At 44.1% G+C, this 21144-nt stretch overlaps 1 protein-coding gene across 13 annotated transcripts in view; it reads left to right on the plus strand.

The window, feature by feature from the left end:
• Positions 1-21144, plus strand: part of celf2 (cugbp, Elav-like family member 2) — a 1092382-nt gene that overhangs the window by 1003874 nt on the left and 67364 nt on the right. For 10 of the 13 annotated variants that reach the window (XM_059987350.1, XM_059987354.1, XM_059987344.1 and 7 more), the window contains one exon: positions 13223-13459. In XM_059987350.1, coding sequence (XP_059843333.1) covers positions 13223-13459 — 237 coding nt within the window. The remainder of the gene's footprint in view (positions 1-13222; positions 13460-21144) is intronic. The other 3 variants (XM_059987349.1, XM_059987353.1, XM_059987356.1) reach the window with 1 other exon arrangement.

Consider the following 21144-nt stretch of genomic DNA (forward strand, 5'->3'; position numbering starts at 1 on the left):
TTGAGAGATAGTGAGGAGATCAAGAGCGGGTGAAGAGTTGCAGATGTAGATGGGAAGGGACTGAACCAAGGGGGATAGAATGGAGTCGAGGTATGAGGACATGAGTTCAGTGAGGCAGGCAAGGCAGAGACAGTGGGCCTACCTGGACAGTAAGGCTTGTGAATCTTGGATAGAAGGTAGAAGTGAACAGTGCAGGGTAAAGTAACTATGAGTTGGCGACAATGGATGGGAATTCTCCAGAGCTGATGGGATAAGTGATGATGTCAGAAACAGTTGTCTGATGGTCAGGAGTGAGGTCCTCTTCAAGGGGAAGTAAGAGGAGGGGTCTGAGAATTGCCGTCTGGCCTCTGCAAGGTAGAGGTCAGTCCACCGCACTACAACAGCACCCCCTTTGTCAGTGGGGTTGGCATTGGTGCGGAGAGAATAGAGGGTAGTGCGTTCAGAGGGGATAAGGTTCGAGCAGGAGTGCTGAAGTTAAGCCAGTTGATGTCTCATCGGCAATTAGAGATGAGAAGATCCAGGACAGGCAGAGAACCAGTGCAAGGTGTCCAGGAAGAGGAGGAGAGTTGGAGATGGGAGAAGGGATCATTGGTACAGGGTGGGGAATTCTTGCCGAGGAAGTTGGCTTGGAGACGGAGGTGACGAAAGAAGAGTTCGGCATCATGGCGGGCACAAAATTCGATGAAGTGTGGGCATAGGGGGACAAAGGTAAGGTCCTTGCTGAGGACACCACATTCAGCCACGGGGGGGTGGGTGGGGGGAGTTCAGCAGGAATGGTGAAGACACAGCAGGGATTAGAGGGGTGAGGAAAGTTGGAAGCATTAGAGGAGGAAGAAAGGGCCAGGGTTCTCAGAGAAGGTGGAGTGGGAGAAAGATGGAGGCTCTGAGGACCCGGGAAGTGATGGTGTAGCCTAAGAGACCTGGGTTTGGAAAGTAGTGGTGGGGGAAGGAGAGCCTTGGGCCCCAGTAGGTGCAAGGAAGGTCTCGGCCAAGGTCTACGCTGGAGACAGAGCTAATCCCTTTCCACGTAGACCTCCAACCCCAGGTCAAGCAGCCTCCAGGATCCAGATTTGGCCCCAGGTCACTGCTGTAGCAAATAAATGAATAGAAATTATATATGGATTCCTCCTCCCTCCCACCCCCACCTCCCATTCAAACACAATCCCAAGCCCCAAATAACATCCATGAGCCTTGCTAAAGTATAATGCGGCTGACCAGAAGTTATAAACACAAGAGATTATTCAAATGCGGGGAACTTTGAGCGACACACGCGCTGGAGAAACTCAGCAAGTTAGGCATTTGTCTTTGGAGGGGAATCAATGTTTTGAGCCAAGACCCCAGTTCTGAGGAAGGACAGTTTATTCCCCTCCACAAATGCTACTTGACTTGCTGAGCTCCTCCAGCACTTTCTGTGTGCTGACTGAAAGTTTGATGGGTTCATACTAAAAGGCCACTCACAGTCTTATTTTCAATTTGCTGTAAGTTTGCGAGGAAGGGCGTGCGTAGGACGAAGACCCACAGCAACCAAGACCTTGTTTAGTTTGTTAGCCCACGCAGAACATGAATGGGAGTTTGGGCCATCAGTGCTTTCTGCTGCCAGTAACGGGCAAGCCCCCAGACAGAGACAAAGAAGGAAAGCTCTTTGAGGGAACTGAAAGAGATTGGCACAATGCAGAACCCAAGCATTGACTTTATTCGCTTTTTCAAAAGCTAAAGATCTGACCAAGAGTACATTGAGTTTTCCAAAAGTATACTGCAGCTACAAATAAGGTGGAATGTGTTGGGAGATGGTAACTTACTGGAAATTACAGCTTTATAATAATCTGCACGTCTTTAAACACTGTTTAACCGCAGGTCTTAAAGATCATAGCACGTAAAACTGCTCAACTAACAACTTGTTACACTCATTAAAAATAAGATTAACTTCATTGATTGCTCAGTGGCGTCTGCGGTACTTAACATGATCGGCAAGCAGATGTTGAAGTCAACTATGTCCTGTGGAGAGACCAAAGGTTAAATGTGTTTTAATTTGTTTTTGCTGTGTTTTGTTTCGACAAACCCTCCTTGAACAGGGAAGTGTTGTCGAAAGTTAATTCAGTTTCTTTCTCATTCATGTGCTGTTTACAGTTGTTTAATCTTTGTAGTGGTTGTGGGGTTTTTTTGGTCCTTATTTTTCTTGCCACATTCCTTCTTAAATTTAATAGTAAATATAAAATGTTTTTTTTAAATCATCTCCACTCCACCTTCACCAATCACCATGGCCGTGAGTTATCCATTCAAGGTGATGCTTATCAGCTGAGTTACCACTTTACGTTTGTGCTGGATAAATTAATTACCAGGGTAGCAGTATTCATTTAACAGAGGGGGGAAAAAAACTACCAGTTTCAAGTAAGTTGTTCTGCATCTCCCAAGTTCTGGATGTACAGAATGTCTCTAAACTCAGGCCCAAACTTAAGTGGAAGAGATGGAGGTTTTGTAGTCTCACAGTTCACAAGGAAAGCTTAAAAAGGAGCATTCAGCTTGCTCGGTGTCTTCTGAACCACATTTCCACACAATCTGACCCAGAAAAACACCACCAAATATGTAAATGAAATCTTTTGGCTTCTTAAGTCTGTTCCATCGTTTAATAAGAACTGTCACCCAAATCCATGCCATTTAAAATTCTTGGTTAATAAAAATTGCTCAATCTTTGAGTGTCAAAAATCTGACCAGTCTCAGATTTAAAATTAGCATTTACCACTTGGAAAAGAGTTCCAAATATCCACCGCCAGATCTGTGCAAAAAATACTTCCTAACTTCGTTCTTGTAAGGTTTGGCTTAAATGCTTTGGCCAGAGCCACCAGTTTAGTCGAGCCTTCTACTCATCTTATTGGCTCAATCCTTGGATTTCCTCATCAGGAGACCTGATTTTGACTCAGACTAAATTAGCTCTAGCTCAGGCATCAGACCTGATCTGCATATTTGGAAGATCCTGTCAGATTGGCTTTCAGACTTACAGGAAAAACAGAGTACTCTGCCTCTGATACCAACTGCAGGTCTCCCCCTGCAATCCATTGGGTGGGTGTCAATGGGAGTTATATTGCAATCGAAATCTCTGCCCCAGTACTAGGGAGATTATTCATTTATTATCTGTTGAATATTTGAATGCACATATATCTTCTAATATCTAATCAATGAAAATCCTACATGAATTCATTCAACCTCTTCCATAGCCAAATCATTTTCAAATTTATTAACTGCACCAAAATGACTGTTGAACATAAGCCATTGAACAGTATATCCCTTCGGCCCACGATGTTGAGCCGACCTTTTAAGCTACTCTAAGATCAATCTAACTTTTTCCTCCTACATAGCCCGTGATCCTGCATTTTTCTTTCATCCAGGAGTTTATATAAGAGTCTCTTAAATGTCTCTAATATTAAGACCATATGACTTTGGAGCAGAATAAGGCCATTCAGCCCATCGAGTCTGCACCACCACTCCATCATGGCCGATCCATCAACCCTCTAAACCAAATTTCCTGCCTTCTCCCTGTAACCTTTGACACCCTGATTAATAAGGAGCCTATCAACCTCCACCTTAAGTATACCCAATGATTTGGCCTGCACAGCCATCTGTAGAAATGAATTACACAGATTCACCACCCTCTGCCTGAGGCTGTGCCCTCTGGTCCTAGACTCCGTCACTTTTGGAAAACTCTGCCCCTTAATGACTTATCCAGACCTTTCAATATCCGATAGATTTCACTGAGATCTCCCCTCATTCATTTAAACTGCAGCGAGTACAGACCCAGAGCCATTAAACACTCCTCATATGTTAACCCTTTCATTCCTGGGATCATTCTCGTCAATCTCCTCTGGACCCTCTCCAATGCCAGCATATCTTTTCTTAAATAAGGGGCTCTAAACGGCACACAATATGCCAAGTGCAATCTGACCAATGCCTTACAAAGCCGAAGCATTACATTTTTGCTTTTGTATTCTGATCCTCAAGAAATGAATGCTAACATTGCTCTTGCCTTCCTTACCGCTAACTCAACCTGCCAGTTAACCTTTAGGGAATCAAGCACAAGAACTCCCAAGTCCCCCTGCACCTCTGATTTTTGAATTTTCTCCCCATTTACAAAATAGCCCAAGCCTTTGTCCCTTGTGTCAAAGTGCATGACCATACACTTCCCTACATTACGTCCCACCTGCCACTTCTTTGCCCATTCGGACAGTCTGTCTAATTCCTTCTGCAGGCAATCTACTTCCTCAACACTGCCTGCCCTTCCACCTATCTTTGTATCATCCACAAACTTGGCCACAATTCCTTCGTCTGACTCATTGACATACAACGTGAAAGGAAGCAGACCGAACAACGATCCCCACAGCATACTGCTACTCACCGGCAGCCAGCAAAGAAGTTCCCTTCTATTCCCACTCTTTGCCTCCTGCCAGTCAGCGAATCTTTTATCTGTGCTAGTACATTTCCTGTAATATCAATAGCTCTTATTTTCTTAAGCAGCCTTGTGTGTGGCACCTTGTCAAAGTCTTGCCAAATAAGCAACATCCAGTGATTCTCCTTTTTCTATCCTGCTTGCTATTCCCTCAAATAATTCCCACAGATTTGTCAGGCAAGATTTCTCCCTTAGAAAACCATGCTGACTTCGGCCTATTTTATCATGTGCGTCCAGGTACCCCAAAACCTCATCCTTAATGGACTCCATCTTTCAAACTACTGATGTCAGGCTAAATGGCATTTAATTTCCCTTCTTCTGCTTCTCACCCTTAAAGAGTGGAGTTACATTTGCAATTTTCCATTCTTCAGGATCTATTCCAGAAGCTAGTGATCCTTGCAAGATCATTACCAATGCCTCCACAATCTCTACAGCTACCTCTTTCAGAACCCTGGGGTGTAGTCCATCTGGTCCAGGTGACTTATCTACTTAATGGCTTTTCAACTTCCCAAGCACCTTCTCCTTAGTAATAGCAATGGCATTCACTTCTGCCCCTAACACTCTCACATTTCTGGCATCCTGCTAGTATCTTCCACAGTAAAGAATAAAGCAAAATACTTATTAAGTTAATCCGTCATTTCTTTGTCCCCCTATTACTACCTTTCCGGTGTCATTTTCTAGTGGTCTGATATCCACTCTCATCTCTCTTTTCTCTTTATATTTCTGAACAAACATTTTGTATCTTCTTTTATACCATTGGCTAGCTTCCCTTCATATTTCATCCTTTCTCTCTTTATGTTTTTTTTAAATTGCTTTCTAAAATTGGTTTTTAAAGGCTTCCCAATCCTCTACCTTTCCACTATTTTTGCTGTCTTTGCCCTTTGACTTCCCTTCTCAGCCAAAGACGCTTCATGCTCCTTTTAGATTATTTCTTCATCTTTGGGATGTATCTACCCTGCATCTTCCAAATTTCTTTCAGAAAATCCACATTGCTGTTCTGCTGTTATCCCTGAGTGTGCCCCTTCTATTCAACTTCAGCCAGCTCCTCTTTCATGCCCCTGTAATTCCCTTTACTCCACTATAATACTGATACATCTGATTTTAGCTTCTCTTTCTCAAACTGTAGGCTGAATTCTATCATATTATGATCACTGCCTCCTAAGGGTTCCTTTACCTTAAGCTTCTTAATCAAATTTTGGTCATTATGTACCACCCAGTCCAGAATTACTTACCCCTTAGTGGACTCAACCACAAATTCCCTCTCTTGGGATCCAGCACCAACTGGATTTTCCCAATCTACCCAAATATTGAAATTCCCCCATCATTATCGCAATATTGCTCTTTTTATGTGCCTTTTCTGTCCCCCGGTGTAATCTGTAGCCCACATCCTGGCTGCTGTTTGGAGGCCTGTATACAACTCCCATCAGGGTCATTTTACCCTTTCATTTTCTTAACTCTACTGACAAGTATTCTGCATCTTCTGTGGATTTGATTCCACTTTTTACCAACAAAGCCACCCCATCCCCTCTGCCTACCCGCCTGTCCTTTTGATACAATGTACTGTATTTCCATGGATGTTAAGCTCCCAACTGTGATCTTCCTTCAGCCCACAACATCATACCTTCCAATCTCAAACTGCGCCATAAGATCATCTACCTTATTCCATATACTGTGTGCACTGTAATATAACACCTTCAGTCCCACATTCATCACCCTTTTTGATTTTGGCCTCCATTTACACTTTAACTCATCCCACTGACTGCAATTTTACCTTATCATTTGCCTGTCCCTCCTCGTAGTTGCACTACATATGGTACTTGTATACTGACTGCCCCATCCTCAACACTATCAGCCTGGTTCCCATTCCCCTGCCAAGTTAGTTTAAATTCTCTCACAATTCTCGCAACCTACCCTCAAGAACATTGGACCCCTTGGGTTCAGGTGTAACCTGTCCCTTTTGTACGGGTTATACCTTTCCCAGAAGAGATCCCAATCATCCAGAAATCTGAATCCCTGCCCCCTGCTCCAGTTCCTCAGCCATGCACTCTCTGCCAAATCATGCTATTTTTGCATTCACTGGCACATGGCACAAGCAGTAATCCAGAGGTTACTGTCCTCGAGGCCCTGCTTTTCAGCTTTCTGCCTACCTCCCTATATTCTCTCTTCAAGACCTCCTCCCTTTTCCTACCTATATTGTGTGGACCACAACTTTTCACCTTCTCTCTTTCGAATGCTGTAGACCCAATTTGAGACATTCTTGATGCTGGCACCTAGGAGACAACTTGCCATTCAATTGTCTCTTTCCTGTCCACAGAATCCGGTTTCTGCTCTACTAGTTATGGAATCCCCTATCACTACTGAACCCCTCGTCTCCCCCTTTCCCTCTGAGACTCAGTGCCAGAGACCTGGTTACTGCAGCTTCCCCCGATATCATTCACCCTTCCCCCCAAGGGTATCGAAAGAGGTATACTTATTATTGGGGAGAATGGCCACAAGTCGCCTATCCCCTTCCCCTCTCCTGACAGATACACAGGTGCCTGCCTCCTGCAACTAAGGGGTGACTAATTTGCTGTAGCTCTGATCCATCACCCCCTCATTTTCACAAATGAGCTGAAGGTCATCCAGCAGCAGCTTCAGTTGCTTAACATGGTCTCTGAGGAGCTGCAGCTTGATGCACTTTGTGCAGATGTAGTTATCAGGGAGCCTGGAGGTCTCCCAAATTTCCCATATTTCACACTAGGAACATAACACTACCTCCAGATCCATTCTCAGTGCACCAGCTACATATTAACAGAAATAAAACTTACTTAAATCTTTCTGATTTACTTACTTAGACCCTCTGCCTGTGTCTGCCCAAGCCTGCTCTCGCCTAAGCCTGTTGAGCCAAAGCCAGAACACACTTAACAATGCCCCATTCCAACAATGGCCACTCCACTTCCATCTCCTCTCCTTTTATTGGCCTGGTGCTGATTTCACCCCCACCAACGAGAAGTTGAAAGCTCTGGTGCTCTCCTTAAAACTCACGCTGCGTCCCAAAAGATGACCTCTCTTGCTGTGTCACCAGCAAACGACTTCTCGCACTGATTTCAGCCCGCTGAGAGGAAGTTGAAAGCTCTGAAGCTCCTTTTAAACCTCCCGCTGCCTCACCAACGAGCGACCTCCTGGAATCCTGCTGATTTCAGCCTGTGACACCACCCACATCAGTGCTTTCCAGGCACTTACGACTCTGTATGAAAAACATACCTCTAACACTTCCCTGCATCCTAAAAGAAAGTCCTCTGGTTTTAACCATTGCTTCCCTGGGAAATAAGGTGTGGGCTATCCACTTTATCTATGCCTTATATGTCTCTACCATGTTGCCTTTCATCCCCTTTCACTCCAAAAAGAAAAACTCTAGCTAACTCAGCCTTTCCTTTTGAGGCATATTCTTTACTCCAGACAACATCCTGGTAAATCTCCAGTGAACCTTCTCTAAAGCATCCACATCTTTCCTATAATGAGGTGACCAGAACTGTACATAAGTGTGGTCTAACCAGAGTTTTATGGAGTTACAGCATTACCTTGTGGCTATAGGACTCAGTCCCTGACTGATGAGGGCCAGCATACCATACGCTTCCTTCACAACTCTATCCGACATGCATCTCTCCCTTGTGCTGATATGGCTGTACTGGTCTAAATGCTTTTGGATGCATTAGGTTCCTGGTGCCACATCGTGCCACTGTTGCAAGATGAAGGGAGTATTGGGGTTTTGTCTGGAGGTCAAATGGGGACACTGGTCCAGCATGTAAATACAGAACCACAGCATCGGCTTGTCACTGTGTTAGTAACATCTGAAGTAACAAAATGGTTATCTCAGGGATATCACCAACATTGACACTCAGCCTAAAAGGAGGTATGAAGGAAAATCACTAAAAGCCCAGCCACAGGCAAAGATTTAGTAGAAAAGTACTTGTTTAAGAGAAGAACTAGAACAAGCCAACGCCACCAGCAGAATAAGGATGAAATACTGCAGAATAGCCAGTGCTTTAATTTTGTGCAAAGCTCTTAAACATGAGGACGTAATACAGAGAGCATTTAGTGATGGCAGGGAGCTGTAATTGAAATAAAAGCCCATCATTGGGTCAACTTGGGACCATGTAAAAGCACATCCCTGATTCCTCATAGTGCAGTTCCAGGACTGGTGCGTTCTGAGATGCTCTCCCTGGTCAGTGGAGGCAAACTCAAGTTCTCTTATTTCCACTAAACAAGTCACGGGGAAACATTTGTCATCGCAGTAGCATAGTGGTTAGGCCAACGCTTTACAGTACCAGCAACCCAGGTTTAATTCCCGTCGCTGCCTGTAATGACAGCATATGTTCTCCCCATGACTGCATGGATTTCCTCTGGGTGCTCCGGTTTCCTTCCGCAGTCCAAAAACATACCAGTTGGTAGGTTAATTGGTCATTGTAAATTGTCCCGTGATTAGGTTAGCATTAAATTGGGGGTTGCAGGGTGTCACAGCTCGGGGAGCCAGCAGGGCCTATGTTGTGTTGTATCCCAATAAAAATAATTAAATAAAATGCAGTGCCATTAGAGTCAGGGAACCAAGTATTAAAAACAGCCATTAACCCACTGTATTGTTCATTTTGTGTATAAGTCAGAAGACTAATTTGTATTCCCTTCCCCACTGAATGAGTCGTTAGCAGAGTGAATCAATAGGTTATTGAGGTAAACACCTCATCCCCATCTTTGCGTGTTGAGACATATCCCAATAGCATCAGTTGAAAAATAAACTTAACTATTAGCTGCACTTATTTAAAAAAAACACAATCCTACAACTAAATTTACCGCTGATGATTTAATCTCCAAACAGAATTATGTGCAATTAAGATATTTTCTTAAATGTGGGATTTGTTGGTGTTTATTTTGCGGTATGTGTACTAGTCAGTTTAATTTGCTGCTGTTCCTGCAAACACAGTTGTTACAGTTATAAAGATGCATTAGTCCCTGATTTATCTAGCTTGCTTTTATTATTTGCAAGCATTTTAATCCACTTCATGCATATTGCTCTCTTAAATTGCAATGGATTTTAATTTAAGAGAGCCTTTTGTCAACCGATTCAAATCAGATCAAGCTGTGTGGTAGCTGGAGGAGATCCCACTGTGATGTTTTAGGAGAGAACAACATAGAGCCTCACCGCATCATCCATGTCCCTCAATCTACATCACCTGAAGGTGGAGAAAATACAGGAATATGGGAAAACGGCAAACTGGGTTGCTCAGCATTGGGCCAATCAATGGGGCAAATAACCACTTCCAATACTGTGTCAACTCCCTTACAGTTTTACTTTGAATTTAATGTGCTTCCTCATAAACATTTGGAGGAATCGGCAGGAGTTAAAGTCAGGTTATACATTCACTCATTAACATGGAGGTGTCCTCTTCGTGGGGTTCTCGTGCCAGAGGCTCTCACCTGACCTGGCAGTTTAAACACAATGACTTAAAGCAAGCGTTTGAGGATGTTCTGTTCGGGAAGCAGAAGTGTCAGCGTAACCCGTTTCCATGGTGATAATTGCATTCAAGCTTCCGATGTGCTGCAAGCTTTTTTTTGGTTTAAATAGCTTCTTATTGGCACTTTTCCTTGTCCTGTTCCTTTGTTCACATATTTCTTATTTAATTAGAGACGAATAAACTCAAAGCGTATTGACAATTTTTTAACGAACTATCCAGGGACTCTGTGGGCCCATTAGCTGATGTAATAGTCACTGACAAAGAGGTTTAAAATTAGGCCTGATGAATTTTAAAGCAGCTAACCAATGTACATTTTGAAACTAGGATCCTTGGATTGGTTGGAGCGGGGTGGAGGGGGAACTTCATTCACCAGTTACCTCAACAGATGAACAAACACCTGGTTTCGCTGGCCACCCAGATTCCCAAAGGCCAGCTCTGTCAGCACTAGTAACCCAGGCGTGCAGTCCCCTCACTGTGAATGACGTCCTGTAGCTAAGTGCAGTCAAGGCACTGATTGATCAAATTTTTAGACACTGGGGAAAATCAAGAAAAGCAAGTTACTGGATCAAATGGGTTACTGGATTTGCAGTTTAGCCATGATTTTGCTGAATGCAGGAAAGCATTCAATAAACCATTCCTTAAATTCTTCTCATGAGGCACAAGCAATACATATTCCTCCCCTGTGATAACTTGACAAGGGCATTAATCATTAATTAAAAAGGGATTCTAGTTTCTGTGCAGACGTTGCCTATGTTTAAGATGTTGCTGGGCATCTTTCTGCCTGGATTTCTGATGTGGGGCGTCTGGAGATTTGACAGAGTAGCCCGGATATAGACAGGATAGACAACTCTGTACTTCTAGCCGTAGGATGTCTGATACCAGAGGGGAAAGATGTCACTAGTTACTGCAGGTCAGCTAGGAGCAAAGGCAGTAGGTGGAGCAACAGCTACAAACGTCAGGGCCGTTTCATTCCTTGACTATGTAAACCCCTTTTAAAGTCGAGGTAATAAGGCCCGGATACTAGACACAAGTGATTATGCAGACACTGGAAATCTTGGGCAACACACACAAAATGCTGGAGGAGCTCAGCAGGCCATGCAGCATCTATGGAGGGGAATAAACAGTCGGCGCTTCAGACTGAACCCCTTCATCAGGATAGGATGGGGGAAGAATCCAGAGTAAGAATGTGGGAGGAAGAGATGACAGAATACAAGCTGACATTTGAAACCAGGTGAGAGGGAAGGCTAATTTCTTCTTCATCCCTTCACTTCTTCCACCTATCACCACCTTTCTATTTCCTCATTTGGATCTTCCCTCTCACCCCTTCTCTTCTCCTCACCTTTCTCTAGATCCCATCCTACTTCCCTTTCTTCCAATGTCCACTGTCCCCTCCTGTTAGATTCTTTTTTCTCCAACTGTTCACCTCCCAACTTCTGAAGTCAAGCGCACCTCCCCCACCCACCCATCTCCCCCCTCACCTGGTTTTACTTATCACCCGCCAGCTTCCTCTCCTTCCACTCCCCCCACCTTCTTTCCTGGCTTTGTCTCCAGCCCCGAAGAAGGGTCTCGGCTCAAAAAGCCGACTGTTTATTCCCCTCCATGGATGCTGCCTGGCCTGCTGAGATCCTCCAGCATTTTGTGTGCATAGCTCAAGGCCCAGATACTGCCCTTTGCTTGTTTGTGCTGTTGGACTCCTGAGGCAATTATCTTCTGTTCTCTCCTGGGTAACATGTTTGAATGTAAATCACATTAAAAGCAAAGTTTGGGATGATATTTACAATCAAATAGCATCATGCTGTTGATCGCTGGGATTATATAGGCTCCCATTCAAGAACAGTAAAGTAGTGGACAGGAGTCATAATGCAGCATAGTTCAACCCTTGTTGATAGGGCACCCAAAATTATATTACCAGTTTTAATAAATGACTTTATAAACATAGCTATTGGCTTATTTATTGAAAGATAAATGATAACGGATTTATAGGGATAAAATCTATGCTTTGAAGTCCTGTTAGGCAAAGGTATTCAGCCAAGACTTTTACCTCAGCTTTGAATATGCAGCTCACCTCACGCCCTTTGATGCAATCTTTTTCCAGCAATGGGGATTCTGTGATTGATGGTATGCACTAATTATCAGTAGTGGCTCCGCATAACGATAGAGCGGCAAAGGTTCTGAGCACCATTTAATTTTAAAAAAGTATGAAGACTTTTAAAGTAATAAGCCAGGTGCCAGCTTTTAACCATTTGAGGGATTCTGTTACCATCTTACATCTCTCACAGAGGGTAAGTATTCAAATTCTTTCTCGTTCTGTTTCCAGCCTGATCAGAGATCCAAACGGGGCTTGAAAGTGAAAGCTCTTGTGTGACAGGGCTTGGGAAAAGAGGGAAGAATTAAAACCTTTTGTGCCACTGTTACAGAAGAAATTCTGTATGCTTATGTCTACAAAACGGACAGGAGTGGGGATGAGAGCAAGCGGGGAGAGAACGACAAGTGGAATCAGCAAGAGGTTCTTCTCCTAATTCAAGTATATTAAGTCCTCTTGAGAAGTGTTGGTGAATATCACTGGGTAATGGATAATGAGATTGCTCTCCCAGTTTGGGCCGTGCTCCAATTCCACTTTGGGGTGCAATGTTGGTGGGGGGGGGGGAGGGAAGAAGCATTTTAAACCCGACTTGATCTTTGACCTTGGAACTTAATCCTAACCGTGCACACATGGTCATGTAATTGTTGGTGCAGCCACTTCATAACGCCTGTGATTACTGATCAGATTCCATTCTAGCTGCTGTCTGTCAGAAATTTATATATTCCCCCTATGACAGCGTGGGTTTCCTATGGGTACTCCAGTTTCATCCCACGTTCCAAAGACGTTTGGGTTAGGGTTAGTGAGTTGTGGGCATGCTGTCTTTGTGCTGGAAGCATGGCAGCCCCATGCTGCTCCTTATACTACTTACAGGCTGCCCCAGCACAATCCTCAGACTGTTCTGGTTGTTGACACAAAGTGATCCATTTCACAGTATGTTTTGATATACATGTGACAAATAAAGATAATCTTTAAAACCCATCATGTGGAAAGCGGGATCAAAAAGGGATTCTGTTCCTGATTACTGTACATTAACCCCTCATGAAAATTGTTGGTGGATAGCACTGGGGAATGCTCCCTCGCAGGACAATGCTCCAATTTCAACGTGGGATGAAATATTGAGAGGGTGGTGGAGGAAGAGACATTTTGAAAGCAGACTTGATCATTTGACCTTGGGAACTGAATCCTAACCACGCGTGCCTCTCTCCACAACAGGGCTGCTCCTCACCAATTGTGGTCAAGTTTGCCGACACTCAGAAGGACAAGGAACAAAGGCGCCTACAGCAGCAGCTGGCTCAGCAGATGCAGCAGCTGAACACAGCTACCTGGGGAAACCTCACCGGGCTCGGAGCCCTGGGGCCACAGTACCTGGCTGTAAGTGGTCAATGGGGATCCAAGAACGGTGGCGAAATTGGAACAAAAGAAGTTTTCGTACCCCAAAACATGCATACAGTCAGTCTTTTTTATTTCTTTCTATCTTTCTTTCTTGATGCAGCTTAAGTGGGCATATGAACTGGATGTCAGTGGGTTTATCTCCGTCAGGAAATGGAGGGGTGGAGGAGACTTGATACCCTCAGTACAGCTGGAGAAATATTTGCTATTGCCACCAACTTCATGGTTTTGCACAGAACACTCTTAAATTGCATTTTCCAATGTGAAGTTTCCAGTAATCCCAGTATTTACTGTAGTTCTGGATCTCAACAGGAGATCTAAGAATCTAGACCAATCCAATTACAAAAAAATTATTGGGATGTTCCCACCAGTGTTTCCTGCTTCTGAAGAGTTAAAAGTAATGACCTGTATTTATGTGACTCTCTGCAACATCCCAGGATATCCAGATGATGTTTTATTTTTAAATAGGCAGTGCCCGTTACCATGCTGTATCTCTAAATTTTAAAAAAAGGTTTTCTATAGTAATTTGATCGTAGAAAAATCCCACAAGCAGCAACATGTTCAGCTGTTTCTGAGTGGAAATTATAGCAATGAAACTGGAGAGAAATCCCTTCTCTTCAAAATAACCCAGCTCAGAAATCAGGCATGACCTCAATTAATTATGTCGTTTGTGGACAGCATCTTCAACAATGTTGATCTCCCTCAGTACTCCAGAGCTCTCACACTGGCTTGTAGGCGCGAATCTTTGCACTTGAACCCCCATTAGACTCAGGTGGGTCAGCTGCCACAGAACCTTAGCTAACAGAGCAAAGTGAGCAACATGCACAAAATCTGGAGAAACTCAGCCAGTCGGGCAGCATCTGCGGAGAGGAATGAACAGTTGACATTTGGGCTGAGACCTTTCATCAGGACTGGAAAGGAAAGAGGAAGACGCCTTAATTGGAAGATGGGGCAGGGTGGAGGGGAAGGGATGCAAGCTGGCAGGTGGTAGGTGAGACCAGGTGAAGGTGGGTGAGTGAGGTGGGGTATGGAAAAGCTGGGAGGTGGAAAAGGCAGAAGTACTGAAGAAGACAGAATCTAATAGGAGAGGACAGTGGACCATGGAAGAAAGGGAAGGAAGAGGGGAACTAGAGAAAGGTGACGGGCAGGTGAGAAGAAAAGAAGGGATGAGAGGCTAACCAGAATGAGGAGTGGGAAAAGAGAGGAGGAGGGAAGAGGGGCACACTGATTAACTTTTCTCCTTTGGTAATCCTGGCTTGCAGTGAATGGAAACTCTCATGTCATGTTTTAAAGGGACTTGATCTCAGTCCAAAATGAGCCCATATACCTCCAATAGATGTTAATTCTAGATCCTGTAGGTCATCTTCCAAGTCAAAAGCCATTCTTAATTCATCATTGTTTCTGTGTCCAAATACTGAAGCAATTTACCCAAGGGCTCTGTGTGCAACCTTCACCAGAAGAACTGTACGCTCTCGAACGCAGTTGAGTAAGTACTGCCCTTGCCAGTGATCCCTTTGTCACATAAATGACTGAAAAGGTAATGAAATGAGCAGTGCTGACTCCAATTATTCACAAGCTCAAGTTCAAGTTTAATTGTCATTCAGTCACACATGAATACAGCCAAATAAAGTGTTACTTCGGGGCCAACATAGTACCAACGGTCATACAGAGCACAAGGCACATAGAGCACAGCTAAAATAGCAAGCACATATAAGATACCAGTAAATACAATCACTCAAAAAATATACAGCTCAAGAACCTGAGTCCATGGATGTTGCAGCAGTCTGCAGTCGAACGCAGCAGAGCTTGACTTCTGTCTAGTGAACACTGGGGAGCAGCACTGACTCCAGCGTAGATGCCACACCACACCATCCCTGGCTCTCCAGTGGACCCCACCTACTCCAGCACCTCTCCTGGGTGGTTGTAAACAGGCAGTTCTGCAGCTTGAGGCCTAGTTCTCACTACGACCGAGGCCATGCAGCCCTCCACCAGTAAATCAGTGAATTGGACCTGAGGCATGTCCATCAGGGTGTTACGATCACAAGAAAAGAAGCGAAGACGATCACTCACTAATAGACTGGAAACCACCTGAGTGCACTGCTCCTCCAACGCCTCTCTTGACGCAAGCAGTAGCAAGATCTGCACCGTCTCGTTCCTTCAGTTTCTCCGCCAACGAGCCAAATCACTGATGGGGGGGTAGACCTGCAGTACTTTTAAGTTCTTAATGTCCAGCAGGGCCGTGTGATCATTAAAAAAAACACATTAAAAAAAAGACAATTACAGCTTTGGTTGGCCGCCATCTTACTGGAAGCTTAACGTAGAACGTTGTTGAGGGAAGAAAGAGTAATTATTTCAAACGCTGAACCCCTCACTCTAATCCAGCCCTTTCAGTCCTTCAAAAGGTTTTACCGGGCTGCGATGAATTCTGTCTGTCTCTGAGGTCGTACAGTTCATTTTCTTTCCCCTTCTGGGCAGTGCTTTCATTCTCCCATTGAGACGTGCAGGTTAAGAGTGTTCATGTCTTTTCACAGCTGTACAGTGGGAGAAGTTGCATTCGGAGTGGGAGCAAGTCTTAACAGAAAGTGGGAGCTTGTTAAATGTTTTGGAAGCCGCTATATGAAGTAACAAAAGGCACTCAAGTTTGCTTGCCTGCCTATATAAATTTAAATTGTGTTGCTGCTGTTCAAACTTTACATCAGAGTGTTATTTCATTTTCACTGGATCTAAGTTTGAAACAATTTTGTTAATTGCTTTAGTCATGTTTGTAACTCTTTTCACATTTCAAGTCGATGTACAGGTATTGTTTTCTTCCAGTTGATGCAAATGAATGAGGGATACAGCCAGTGCCCTGACCACACGTTGGAAATGGCCCATTTGCCATTCACATTATTCACTCTAATGGAAGTAGACCCACCCTGTAGGAGAAAGCTATACAGCTATGGTAATAGTGACTTTTGGGCTTGCCCCGAGAGATACTGTGTCAGCCTTCATGCAGAAAATTTAATAGCATGTCACAGGAAATAATAGTTTGCACTTTCTCAGCAGGACCAGTAGGTAGTCATGTTAAAAATGATCTTCTGTCCTCTGGGACTGGTTGCCAGCGTACCATTTAATAAGACCATAAGACATGGGAGCAGAACGAAGCCATTCAGCCCATTGAGTCTGCTCCACCATTCCATCATGGTTATTTTATTATTCCTCTCAACCACATTCTGCTGCCTTCTCCCTGTAACCTTTGACTCCTTATGAATCAAGAACTGTTAATCTTAATCTGCTATGCCAGGAGGCTTTGAAATCAAGGTTATTCCTGGTCAGGTTTCACAGGCAAAGGCAGAGCAGAAACTGAATAGGTCGCACCACCATTCGCTCTACACTCCCACAATTATCATGCCTCGTTCTGTTTCCTTGATCCTTCCCTCTGCTCCTGACTGTTCACCATTAGGCTTGTGATCTGGGCTCACGGTGGCTGTGAATCAAGCAATCTCGCTGGCAGGTGTCTAATCTGAAGCTGGAGCCTGAAGAGCCCCTGACATCTTTCCAGTGACAACCCCGTCTGTTCTATAGAAATCCATGGCGAAATTATCCTCTGACTGCTGCTGACAGTACTGCAGCAACATCTGCTGCCTTGCAGTATCCCCCAGTGCCATGGCAACACTCTGAAAAAATGTGCTGACACCAGCAACACCCCACAGCTTACTCCAGCAGCAAATGGAGTTGCTCCACATGACACCATTTTGCTTCAATTCATGTCAAGTTGCTCATTGTACTGTGCGTACACAGCTGCAGGATGCAACAGCGAGCTTAAAGAAGGATTCTGTCAGGATTAGTTTTTTCAAGATGGAAATAACTTCAAATATAGCTCAGACCCTCGGCCACATTGTTTGCTGTGTTGCTGATTCAGTCTGGATTGTATGTATGTCTGAGTGTGTGTCTTCGTGAATGTATGTGTACAAGTGAGTGAGTGTGTGTGTGTATGTATGTAGGGTGCTCAGTCCCTTATATCTACTCTGCTGTTTAACAAAGTCGTGACGGATCTTTGATCTGAGCATCACTTTCCTGCACACAACTTGATTCCCAACATAATTAAAAACCTGTCTATCTCTGAACTGAATAAGCTAGTGGGTAAAACTTCACAGCTTTTTAGGTAAAGAAGCTCAAAGATTCATAAACCTCTTGTTGAAAAAGCCTTGCCTTGAATGACCATCCCCTTATTTTGAGACTGGTCCTTGGTTTTGGGCACCCTGACTGAGAAACTACATATCTATCCCCTTAAAAATGTTGTAAATTCAGTGATCCTTATACTTTTTAAATGGATAATAGTCTGGGTGCAGTGTGTTTATTCAGTCCTCGTATGATAAAGCTGCTATCCCAACCTTCCCTACAAGTATATCCTTCCTGAGGTTGGGAGACCAGCCTGCCGCACAGCATTCCATTTGTAGTCTCACTAGGGCTCTTCATAATTGGAGCAAAATGTCTTGCACTCAGATCCCTTTGTAGCAAAGCCCAGTATGCAGTTTGCTCTTCCAGTTGCTTGCTGTACCGACATGTTAGCTTACAGACCCTCTGAACACCAACACACTTAAATCGCTCAACATTTAAGATATGCTTTGCCTCCCTGTTTTCCTTCTGCAGGTCTACAATCTCATAATTTCCACATTATATTCCATCTGTCTTGTATTTACCTAAGACTGAAGGTCCAGAGATGGCATGCGTGCACGCGCCTGTGTGTGTGTGTGTGTGTGTGTGTGTGTGTATGTGTATGTATGTATGTGGGGGGGGGGGCGTTGGGAAGAGGCCCGTTGTTTTGTGTTGTTGCTGCTTGTGTTCTATTGAACATTCTCTGTTGACCCAGGAAAGTATGGTAAAAATTGCAAGCTGCCCCCAGCACATCCTTGGGTTTATTGGTCGTTAACATAAACGGCAACCAACATACTGTATGTTTCAAAGTAGGTGTGATAATTAAATCTGAACCTGAACTGGTCCATTTCCTTTGAAGTCTCACTAGATACACTTCACAGCCCATATCGCCACTCAGTTTTTTTTTACAGTTGGCAAACTTGATCCCTCATTCAAACCATTCATCTAACCAGCGCCAAACCTGCAAAATTGGGGGTCTGCTTTGTCAAGCACCTTCGCTCCATACCCAAAAAGTGAACTTTCCTCTTGGCCAACCATTTTAATTCCCATCCCCATTCCTATTCTGACATGTTGGCCCATAGTCTCCTCTTCTTCCATGATGAAGCGACTTTCAGAGTAGAGGAGCAACACCTCGTAGTTCAGCTAGGAAGACTCCAACCTGATGGTATGAACATTGATTTATCATAAAACCATAAGACATAGGAGCAGAATTAGGCCATCTGGCCCATCGACTTTGCTCCACCATTCAATCACGGCTGATCCTTTTTTCTTCTCATCCTCAAACCCAGTTCCCGGCCTTCTCACTGTAACCTTTGATGCCACGTCTAATCAAGAAACTATCAATCCCTGCCTTAAATTCACCCAACAACCTGGCCTCCACAGCTGCATGTAGCAACAAATTCCACAAATTCACCACCCTTTGGCTAAAGAAATTTCTCTGCATCTGTTTTGAAAGGGCGCCTCTCTATCCGGAAGCTGTGCCCTGTTGTCCTAGACTCTCCCACCATGGGAAACATCCTTTCCACATCTGCTCTGTCTAGGCCTTCCAACATTCCAAAGGTTTTAATGAGATCCCCCCCCCCATCCTTCTGAATTCCAGTGAGTACAGACCCAGAGCCATCAAACGTTCCTTGTATGATAACCCTTTCATTCCTGGAATCATCCTTGTGAACCTCCTCTGGACCTTCCCCAGTGCAAGTACATCTTCTCTAAGATGAGGAGCCCAAAACTGTTCACAGTTCTCAAGGTGAGGCCTCACCAGTGCCTTATAAAGCCTCAGCATCACATCCCTGCTCTTGTATTCTAGACATCTTGAACTGAATGCTAACATGGCATTTGCCTTCTTCACCACCAACTCAACCTACAAGTTAACCTTTAGGGTGTTCTGCACAAGGACTCATAAGACCCCTTACATCTCAGATTTTTGGATTTTCTCCCTGTTTAGAAAATAGTCCACACATTTATTTCTACTACCAAAGTGCATGACCATGCATTTTCCAACATTGTATTTCATTTGCCACTTTCTTGTCCATTCTCCTACTCTGCCTAAGTACTTCTGCATCCTACCTGTTTTCTCAACACTACCTGCTCCTCCACCAATCTTCATATTATCTGTAAACTTGGCAACAAAGCCATCTATTCCATCATCTAAATCATTTATTACAGCATAAAAAGAAGTGGTCCCAACAGCTACCCCTGTGGAACACCACTAGTCTCTGGTAGCCAACTGGAAAAGGATCCTTTTATTCCCACTCACTGCCTCCTACCAATCAGCCAATGCTCTAATCATGCCAGTAACTTTCTCATAACACCATGGGCTCTTAACATGGTAAGCAGCCTCATGTGTGGCACCTTGTCAAAGGCCTTCTGTGTCCTGTGTCCTGTGTCACCAAGTACTCTTATCGCCTCATCCTTAACAATTGACTCTAGCATCTTCCCAACCACTGAGGTCAGGCTAAATGGTCTATAATTTCCTTTCTGGTGCCTTCCTCTTTTCTTAAAGAGTGGTGTGACATTTGTGATTATCCTTCCATTTTTTCTTTATTTCTTTTTCCCTCACCCTTCCATCTTCTATTCCTCACTTTGGCCTCTTACGTCTTCTCCTCACTTGTCTATCAGCTCTCCCTGGGTCCCTCTCTCCTTCCATTTCTCCTTTTGTCCACTCTCTTCTCCTATTAGATTCTTTCTCTTCCAGCACTTTACCTTTTCCACCTATCACCTCCCAGCTTCTTGCTTCATCCGCCCCCCCCCCCCCCCATCCACCTGGCTTCACCAATCACCTTCTTGCTTGACCTCATTCCCCTCCCCCAACCTTTTTCATTCTGGCATCTCCCCCTCCCCTTTCCAGTCCTGATGGCCCGAAATATCAACTGTTTATTCATTTCAATATTTGCTGCCTGATCTGCTGAGTTTCTCCTGCATTTTGTGTGTGAAACCCTGCAACAGTCCATTCATCACAATCAACCAACTCAGAAATTATTTTCTTTTTCCTGATCCCTGCTTTTGTTCCATTAATAAATCCTCAGACAGATGTAGATAGGTACCTTCTCATATTAAGTATGTGCACAAATCATATAGGTTGCATGTATCTATAAAGTCTCTTTAGATGAATGTATAGCTGTGTATTTGATGGCCCTGTAAATGTATGGATACAGATATACATAGGTTTATAAAAGTCTTTGGAGGTTAACATTTGTATGATGCGTACATCAATGTGGATATAATGTAGCTAATCTGCATGGATCTATGTGTCTGCAAGTTTCCTCCATAATTCATATCCCAGAGCTTGATTAACAGAAAAAAGATTAGCATTACTTGTGACACGTTCATTGAAACCAGAAGCCCTGAATGAACCACGAGATCCGTAGTCTGCTGAGGCCAAATCAGTGGCAGTCAGGCCTGGTGATCAAGTAAGATACAAGAGGTCCAGGTATGATCTCTGGAAAGCCATCTCAGGAGTGAAATGGCAATTCCAGACTAAGCGAGGATGCTGAACGGCTGTGTTGAATGCTAGTGAGTCCAAACGACAGAGGTGTACTCAAGGCTTCCCTCCCAGATGAGCTCAGTGCCTTTTGTGCCTACTTTGATCATCAAAACACGGAGGAACC

This window comes from Hypanus sabinus, chromosome 13 (genome assembly GCF_030144855.1).
Source record: "Hypanus sabinus isolate sHypSab1 chromosome 13, sHypSab1.hap1, whole genome shotgun sequence".
In the NCBI taxonomy this organism is placed as follows: Eukaryota; Metazoa; Chordata; class Chondrichthyes; order Myliobatiformes; family Dasyatidae; genus Hypanus; species Hypanus sabinus.